The sequence below is a fragment of the Eurytemora carolleeae genome, unplaced genomic scaffold (genome assembly GCF_000591075.1).
Source record: "Eurytemora carolleeae unplaced genomic scaffold, Eaff_2.0 scaffold314, whole genome shotgun sequence".
NCBI classification, from domain to species: Eukaryota; Metazoa; Arthropoda; class Copepoda; order Calanoida; family Temoridae; genus Eurytemora; species Eurytemora carolleeae.
Genome location: NW_019396253.1, coordinates 295,336 through 305,380, shown reverse-complemented (window position 1 = coordinate 305,380; position 10,045 = coordinate 295,336). Strand labels below are relative to the sequence as shown.

General features: G+C 33.4%; 1 protein-coding gene across 1 annotated transcript; it reads left to right on the top strand.

The window, feature by feature from the left end:
* The first annotated feature begins 1,497 nt into the window (after nt 1-1,497).
* On the top strand, nt 1,498-9,832 carry LOC111699435 (serine/threonine-protein kinase minibrain). The gene is made up of 4 exons (XM_023470112.1): nt 1,498-2,836; nt 3,481-3,642; nt 6,988-7,116; nt 8,413-9,832. Exons 1-4 carry the CDS (start codon nt 2,145-2,147, stop codon nt 9,125-9,127), a joined length of 1,698 nt encoding a protein of 565 aa, XP_023325880.1. The 5' UTR covers nt 1,498-2,144; the 3' UTR covers nt 9,128-9,832.
* The last annotated feature ends 213 nt before the right edge of the window (nt 9,833-10,045 follow it).

Genomic DNA, 10,045 nt, shown 5'->3' with positions numbered 1-10,045 from the left:
CTTAAACGTTGTGAAAATAAACTAAATACAGAACGTTCTAGAATATGCATATTGCACAATGATTACAAAAATATAGGGCTTGAGAAGATAGAAGTTGTAGAGATGAACTCAATGTATAAATTCAGAATGTTCCAGAGTATGCATATTGCACAATGATGATAAAAATATAGGGCTTGTGAAGGTAGAAACTGTTCGTTAGAATTTATAATCTTGGAGATTATAACAGTATATTTATAAAAGTAAATAAATAGAGGTCTAAACTTTTAAGAAGATTTAAAAAATAAAGAGTTTAGTCAGCTCATATTTTTAAAGGTCTTGAAAATAATTGACAAGTTGTCCATGAAGCTGCAAAGGCAGATAAAACTAACTATACCTAGCGGTGAAAATATGAACTTTCTTGGTTAGCTGAAACTACATGGATACATGGTTACAAGGATAGAAAGTTAGAGGTATAGATGAAAGTGGTTTTAACCTAGACATATGTCTTCGCAAGGTGGTTGTAATATTGACTGTGCGCATGCGCATTAATGCCTGGTTCTGCCTGGAAACAACACAGGCAGTTGGTCATAATATATATCTATATTATAGAGGTTGTGAGATAAGGCGCCTGTGTGTATATCTGAACGAATTAGCTATGTATTTGCCAAGTTTCATGTGTATAATAAATTCATGAAATAAATCAATTGTTTATAATGAAAACATTTTGTTGTGTTTTGATTTGATTTGCAACATTTCACGTTGACAAATTTGTAAGTTATAACCCCACATACAAATATATATGTTTCTTTTCTTATAATTTCCCAATTTACCCTTTATACATTATTATTTATTAACCTGTTATTCTTTTCATATTGTATATGATATATAAATTTATATAATAGATTATAAACGTGCAAATTTATTAATAAATGAATCATTTTATATTAATATATCTCTGCTTTAGCCTAATATGGAAATCATGAATAATATTTACTGGGATTTCATATATACGTCAATATGACGTCATAAGAGCATATCCTCATGCTTTAAATTGGACTCGGTAAGGTGGTGTATTTTTCGACCTACACATATCCGCTATACTCCACTTCTGACCTACGCCAAATCCGCTATACAACACATCCGACCTACTAGCACGTGGTTTTACAGCTGCGATATGGACATGTGGCCGCAGCGCCCGGCCCCCTAGCCTGCCTTAGCCGCAGCGCTCGGCCAAGAAATTGTCTTAACCTAACCTAACCCTTAAATAATACAAAAATAAACAGCTGGCGTAGGTCCGATATTGCAGTAGGTCGGAAAGTTAGTAGGTCGGAAGTTCAGTAGGGGGGATATTGCGTATAGACGATGTAACATTACCCTCGGTAAAGAGGCCTTGATATAATACTTAGCCGGCTTCTACAGACCGTCTTGAAGCCTTGTAACTCTTGTTTTAAAAACTTCAGAAGCGCGTCCAGTAATGGGGTCAACGACGCACTTAGTTTTCCAGTTCAAGGCAAATATGCCAAGAGTTGGGAATACACACGCCGCCATTAAAATGTTGAAACCGGTTATTTAGACAGAATTGAACAAATAAGAGAAACTAAAAATATATGAAAGTGAAATAAAACCTATTTGTTAAGCTAAGTTTTTATATGAGACAATCTTATTCTGTAAAACGGAAAAATTATTTCTGTTTTTGTCTATTAATGGCGTCAAGTGTGTACCCAGCAACAGGGGTTGAAGGTTCACAGTGCGGCATCTTTATAGACCTAACATGGCTACAGCACAGTGCAGGGCACAGAAACAAGTTTAATTTTGTTTCTATATTTTCAACAACAAAATCAGAAGTTAGACCACATCTTTATTAATTTATAAATTCAAGTGAACCATCAGACAGAACTAAAACCATGTGAGAAGCAAATTTATAAAGATAAGTTAAAAATAGAATTGCAGAAAGAAAGCTGTGCGATGTGAACTACAAAGCAATGGTGTTTTCAACCCAAATATCAAAATAGATTAAAGCAATTACACATAAACGTTATTTCAATGATAGAATTTAGAAATCAATTGAGGGAAAGTAGCATAGAAGCTGGAAAGAAAGTATTAAATATCATTTTAAAATGAGACTTGTTGGCTAAAGTAAAAGTGAAAAGCAAGGACGAAAAAATATGGAAAAGCTTCCCGGGGCACCTTTCTCCCAAAATGGGCCTTTAAGTCTATACCATAGCAGCACTGATATTCTAGCCATGGAACGGCCAATTGCTCTTACGAGTTCAGATATTGCTGCTTTAGACATAAACCAAATTCAGACGATTCCGCCGATATTTGGCCGGTTAGTCGGTGAAGAGCAATTACTGCACATGAGCACGGCCCCAAATATCAACGCAGCCTACCCTAAACCCCAGTTTTTGGCGACTTCTATGAATGAGAACGGTCCTGTTCTCACCCTACCAGTTCAATCTGGATCCTCTCTGCTTACATCCGTCGGCAAATCCCATCTGCTCCCTTCTGTGATCCCTTTTCAGGACGCTAGTTCGGTCCCTCATGAACTAAGTCATTTAGATCATAGTCATATTATCTCAATGGGAGGGGGCCAGGCGACCTCATTGCTCAACCAGCCTGCTGTGAAGCCCTATAGGGACCCCACTACAGCCCCCCTTAGGAAACTATCTGTTGATCTCATAAAGACTTATAAACATATTAATGAGGTGTATTATGCAAAAAAGAAACGGAGAGCTCAGCAAACACAGCACGAAGAGGCAGGACAGCATAGGAAGAAAGAAAGAAAGCTATACAATGATGGTTTTGATGATGAAAGTCATGATTATATAATTAAACAAGGAGAAAAATTTATTGATAGGTGAGTTGACATAAATTATTAATATTCAAAACCATTATTTTATTAAAATAACTCACCTCACACCCGCCCCCCCCCCTCCGAAAAAATGTATTAATGATTTTAAAATGTTTGAAATACGATTAATGATTCATTTTTGTTTTTCCGATGTTTGTAGGGTGTCCTTTAAATATTTTTTTTCTTTCAACTGATGAGTTGACTTAAATTAACAATATCCTAAAATAAAATAAAAGTAAAGTAAATATGATACTTTTCCATATCCCCCCCCCCCCCGGCCCCCTCTCCTAAATAAAATATTAAATATTGTAAAAACATAAAATATAAAAAGACTCATTTTGTATTTCTGGTTTTCCTGGTTGTGTTCTTTAAATTTTCCTTTCTATTCTCGATATTTTACACAATCTTTTTATATTTTTTTGTAATATCATAATTTTAACAAAAAAACATAATATTCAAAATATTATGCACTCTTTTTTCTATTAATTTCCCCCCAAAAATTAGAATTTTAAACACATAAAATGAATACTAATATTAATATATTGACGAATATAAATGAAATAATAAATATAAAGTAGAGAATTAGAGAAGTTTAAAATCTTTTATTTTTTGTTTTTATTGAATAAAGAAAGAGACCTATCTATTTCTAGGTATGAAATTGATTCCTTGATCGGAAAAGGATCGTTTGGCCAGGTTGTGAAGGCCTACGATCACATAGAAGAGAACCATGTAGCAATCAAGATTATCAAAAACAAGAAACCATTCTTACATCAAGCTCAGATTGAGTATAAACTACTAGAAATGATGAACAGGTAATATTTTAACCCTCCTAAGGGGTGCATATGTTCCCAAAATATTAACCCCCCCCCCCTTGGTTTGAAAATCATTTTCTAGGTTTTTTTTTGGCTGAATTGGAGAAAACAAATGAGTTTTTGGGGTAAATGAATAGATTTTTAAGTATTAAGTATAACAAATTATTAAATGATAAAAAGCTTTTTTTTCATATCCAGTTTTTCATTATCTTACCCAGATCTTGAAAATCATCCCCCCCCCCCCTTATTCTAAAATGATTTTTTTTCGGTGTGAAAGAAAATTTTGGGATTTTTTCCCAAAGAAGTTTAGTTAGATTTATTTTTGAGCAAAATGTATTGAAAAGGAAAGGGAAATTAGTCAGTTGATTTTCAATTTTTCAAAAAAAAAGTTTGGGGGACTAGCCATTTTTGTATAAGGGGGGGGGGGGGTAATTCTTCCAAATATATATATACAATAGGGCCCAGACTCAGACTTTAAAGCTGTTTTACTTTTAAATATTGTCAAAAACAAGCAGGTTTTATGTTAGGAAAATTTGCAAATATTTTTTTATTGTAAATGAGACTGAAAAAGGAAATATTGTTGATAATAGATATATTTATAATGGTAATTTTTCATAAATTATATTTTCATGTTAGGTGCGTGAAAAATGTTCTTTGTAAAAACTGACATTCTTTAGAGTAATTTCAAGTGACTCCATGCAAAGGTTGCAATGCCCGATTTAAACTGTTCCGGGTACACATTAAAAGCCTTGTTTGAATTAGATATTCATGCGTTTGTTTCTTTAAAGTGCTTTTCATTTGTGAGTTTTCTGCGAAAGTGATTTGCGCATTTCGTATAAGAAAGACTGGAGAAATTGCAAGAATTAAACATTTTACCGAGTCAGGAAAACGACGTTATCTTGAACATTTATTTTCTCAGATTACTTGGTCTCATGGGCATTGTCATCTTTACATAAAGGGTCACTTGAAATGTATGCCCCCCCCCCCACCTCCCTGACTGATTTGGATTTAAAACTGATGAAGTCACTGAGCTATAAAGTTGAAGAATTTTAAATATTTACATATGTCACCCACCTGACAGATTGGGTGTAAATAGTCGTATTAGGGGTCTATATTTTCTTAAACAATGAATCCAACCCCCCTTTACGGCATAACTCCCCCTCCCCCCCTAGACGTTTTTTCAAAGGTTTTTTTTGCTGAATTTGGGAAATAATAAATTTCTCTGGTAAAATATATGGAAAAACTTGCCAGTTAATGTCTAATATCCATGGTTTCCCCTGAGGATTAAAAATCATTGCTCTCGCGGGGGGGGGGGGGGGTGATTATTATTATTATTAAAATATATAATACTGTAATGTAATGAAGATCGTTATAGAAAGTAGGATTACAATTCTTCACAGCTTATAGATTTAATCAAAGATATATTTTAAAATAATTTTTTTCTCGTGATTTTAAATTAAAATCTTTAAAATATTTTGGAAAACTGTAAAAGCTCCTCTGACCAAAATACCTACTTTCAGTCTTTCCTATCAGTCTCTGCAGCTGTAATCCTAATTTTGTCTGTCAGATTAGTTGGATCACCAATAGAAAAATTAACAGTTTTCAAGACCAAATTCAACCGCGTATATCGTCACATCAAAAAGTTTTAGTTTGCCATTAATGGGACTTTTAGCGTCATTTCAAGTAACCCTCCATGCAAAGATGGCAATGCCAGATTCACAACAATACCCTTGAAACCATTATCTAATATATAATTTGGAAGAAATTGTTGTTTTTCTAGTTCAAAAATCTGATCATTTCTTCATGTTTTCTTGTAGAAGAAATGCGCAAGTCTCTTTTGCTGAAAATTCACATTTGAAAATTATCAGCTGCTCAAATAATAAACATTGCTATCTAATTCATACTTGATCAGCCATAAACTTTAATTGTACCGTCGTGAAACGGCTATTGCCATGTTTGTATGAATGGTCTATTGAATTTGCTTACTGTCCCTTTAAAATATCACCCTTTGGATTATCCTGTTTATCTTTACCTACTTTTAGCATAATTAATCTATAATACTTTGGTATATTCCCACAACATTCATTTTAAAGATAGTTTGTTAATATCATATTTGATTTTAAAATGTGAACTTTTGATAAATTTGAGGTATAAATTAAAAAATTACTCGGAAACCAACAAGAAAAAGTGAATATCACAGTCAAAATAATAACATATTGTCAATCCCACATATGATTTTTGTATAATCCAGTTTTATTTTATTTCATCTTTGTAATATCTAACTGTTCCTTAAAGGGAGTGTTCGCGAAAAATGAAAGGAGGTACAGGCTTAATGCGATAAAAAAGCGCTTTGATCGCTACTAATCTTACTTCTATCTGTTGCGTTTATTAGGAGAAAATTGTTAAAAAACGACTCACATCGAAGAACCCAGCGTCCGTACAAATTCGGAAAGATGCAACATTCAACTTGGATGGTAAACAAATCAATTTAATTCCAAACAAATCATTCAGATATTACAAACAGCAGTCATCGATTATTTTTTGACGCATTGTATATAGTTAATATTTCATAATATTTTTGATTTCGTTTTTTAAAATAATTTTCGAACATTCCTGGAAAATATGAAAATGTCGTCTTCATTATCCAAAATCCTCGAAACAGGAATAAATTTTTTCAAAAGTAACTCTCAGATCATGAAAAATACAAAATAATATGAAATATCAACTATTTACGAATGTGTCTATGATAATCGATGACTATTGTTTGTAACATCTGAATGATTTGTTTGGAATTAAATTGATTTATTTACCATCCAAGTTGAATGTTGCATCTTTCTGAATTTGTATGAACACTACGTTCTTCGGTATTTGTCGCTTTTAACAATTTTCTCCTTATAGACGCAACAGATAGAAGTAAGAGTAGTAGTGATCAAAAGCTCTTTTTTATCGCATTAAGCCTACACCCCCTTCCTTTTTCGCTTACACTCCCTTTAAAGTTTAAATATTTGGGAAATGGGCTGAATATATTTATTAAAATCCACAACGTTGTAAAATGTTTCTCTCTTTTTCTAGTAAATAATATAAAAAACATTATTCAGACATAAAGAAATTTTAAGTTAAAATATCTTTATCTGTATTAAATAAAATTTTAGAAAAAAATATAAACAATTATTCTGTTAACATCTAATTCGAGTAACAAATTGAAACTTAAATAAAAGGATTTTATGAAAATTATATTTACTTTACACTGATAATTTAATTTTTCAAAAATATAAAAATATGTTCTCCAGGAAAATACGCCTTATTATTTTTATTATTATTATTATTATTATTATTATTATTTAGAGCTGATACTGAAGATAAATACCATGTAGTGAAGCTAAAACATCAGTTTATGTGGAGAAATCATCTCTGCTTAGTGTTCGAACTCCTCTCATACAATCTCTATGATCTACTCAGGAACACACAGTTTAGGTTAGTACAGAGGTTCATCTATAGGCAGGGTTGGATATTTTCTCGAAAATTCATTTCCCCCCCTGTCCCCATTTTTTAGGGGAGGGGGGGGGGGTAATTCTGAAAATATAGAACTCTGCAATTTGAATTTTACACCCACCGCACAAAAAGATCTCAGCTTTAGACTTTTGGACACAAAAAGTTGCTACAAATATTATCGTGTTCGTTTTTATCTGCCGCAAATAGTATTTTGGTCCATAAAATCTGCCAAAAATAAAATAAAATAGTATCTTGTTCCTTTAAATCTGCCACGAATACATAGTATCTCGGCCCATAAAATCTAAAAATAGTATCATTGTCCATAAAATGTTTTTTAGAGTTTATCGTTGAAGTAATAATCTGTTCAGTTGAAACCTTAAGAACCATTGAAAAACAATTTTTCCGTAAAAATTATACCAGAACTGAAAATTGCGAATTTTCTAATTACAATTTTGCAAATTTTCTGAGATTCTGTGATTAAATCTGTTTAAAATTTTAGATTTCGATAGCAACCATTTATTTACACATTTTTTTTTTCTGAAGTTTTGATTTTGAAAGAAAAAAAGGTTCGCGGATTTTTTTTTTGAGGACATCGAAGTATCAAAAAAAACTACAAATTTTTAAAAAATATTAAAAAACACCATACAGAAGAGTTGCACAAAAAAAGTTACACTTTTGCACCAGGCGCCGCAAATCACACTTTTTTACTCACCCTGTAAAAGAAGGAGAAAACTTGCCAGAAAATGTCCCATTTTTTCTAACAACCTTTAAAATTTCCTGGCTGATGATAATTCTATTTGAGAAAGGATTTGTGCATTTGCCTCAAACTCTAGTTCTAATTCTTGCATATCTTTGCAACCTAAAGTGGAAGACTATTTCATAATTATGAGCTCTGCAGTAGGGTGTCCCACGAAACATGATAGATTATTCCAAAGATCAAAGAGGACCGTCAAATCCTCACCCAACTCTCATGTTTCGCGGGACTCCCTGTCTTTTGAATTATAGTCAAAGCTTGAGTGATCAAAGATTTGCAGCATCAGGTCATGCAAAGATAGAGATGAGACGAGTGTTCAGTTTCTTTGGTGCTGTAATATCGCTGAATTTTAGTTTCTATAAAAATACAATTTTTTCAAATATTGCGAAAAAGATATGAAAGAAGTAAAATTTTGCTTATCTCCTTCTTTTAAAACATCGACATTTGTTTGAAGGGAGGGTGAAATCTAGTAAAATTAAAAACCAAAATTTTCCTGGATTATTTCTAACCTTTTCTACTTTCAGAGGTGTATCCTTAAACCTGACTCGAAAATTTGCCCAGCAGATCGCTACAGCCTTGCTCTTCCTTTGTTCTTCTGAAATGAAGATCATCCATTGTGATCTAAAACCTGAAAACATCCTCCTCTGCAATCCTAAACGATCAGCGATCAAGATCGTGGATTTTGGATCATCCTGTCAGCTCGGACAACGGATATACCAGTATATTCAGAGTAGATTCTATAGAAGCCCGGAGGTACTGTTTGGTATCCCCTACGATCTAGCCATAGATATGTGGTCCCTTGGGTGTATCCTAGTAGAGATGCATACAGGGGAACCCCTATTCTCAGGGGCCAATGAGGTCGACCAAGTGAATAAGATCGTAGAGGTGCTAGGTATACCCCCTAAGCATGTGTTGGATCAGGCCCCTAAGGTTAAAAAGTTCTTCCACAAGCTCCCCAATGGTTCCTATGTGTTAAACGTGAGCAAAGAGAAGAGATACCGTCCCGCGGGTTCCAAAAAAATCCACGATATTCTGGGAGTAGAGACAGGGGGTCCGGAAGGTCGGAGATACGGAGAACAGGGACATTCAGTCTCCGACTACCTCCGATTCAAGGACCTTATTCTCCGGATGTTGGACTACGACCCGAAGACTAGAATAACGCCGTACTATGCCCTGCAACATAATTTTTTTAAACGACCCTCCGAGGAGGGTCCATGTTGGGTGGGGGCGAGCCAGTGACAAGAATTAGGGGGAGTGTCCCCATTTGCCCGCCCCCTCCTAGCCCGGGAGGGGCAGGGGGAGAATGAGAGGCTGGGGAGGAGGATGGACCCTCTTCCCGGATTTATAGATCTAGGTTTATTGATGCTTGAATCTCCCTGCCCCCAACCTCTATATGTTCAGTACTAAAATCATCCCCAGCCCTAGCCCGCCATCTTTTTACACTTTGTTAGATATATTTCTTTTTTACAGTTGAAAGAACTTAAAAAACATTTTTGTACATCTTGTTTATTGTATAACTGGTATTAATCATCAATTTTATTAACTTTTATCATTTTTATTATTTTACCATCCTCCCATGCATCCTTTCTGACCAATTTCTATAGAAAAGAAATTTATTTTTAATTTAATGAAATTGTTAGAATATTTATATGAATTAACCAATTAGACATATTGTAATAGTTTAATTTTATTTCTTCTGTATTCTGTAATTTTTTGTTTTACAATTTCTTGATATATTTCAAGAATTTTTGTGCCTTGCAAAACCCCGGGGGTATATGTTTTTAAGAACTATAACACTTTAAGGGGTAATTATGATAATCGAACTTGAACATTTTCTTTCTAAACTTTTTCTCACGAGAAGTTCTTTTTCGGCGTCAAACCTTATAGAAATCCAACGTATGGACCCGCTTCGTATAGCAACATGGCGTATTTTCCTAGAGAACATATTTTTATATTTTTGAAAAATTAAACTTTTTTGTAAAATATTGTAGCTTATCGTTATCACTATCATAATTTCTATTTTTTTAAAATAACCTTGACATAAAAGGAGCAAAATAGTTGAATACGTACATTTTAGGTTTGGAAAAAATTCTTTAAAGTATAAAAAAAAGTTCTCCAGTAATGCTAATATGATTTCATAAAATTTCGTTTTACTAC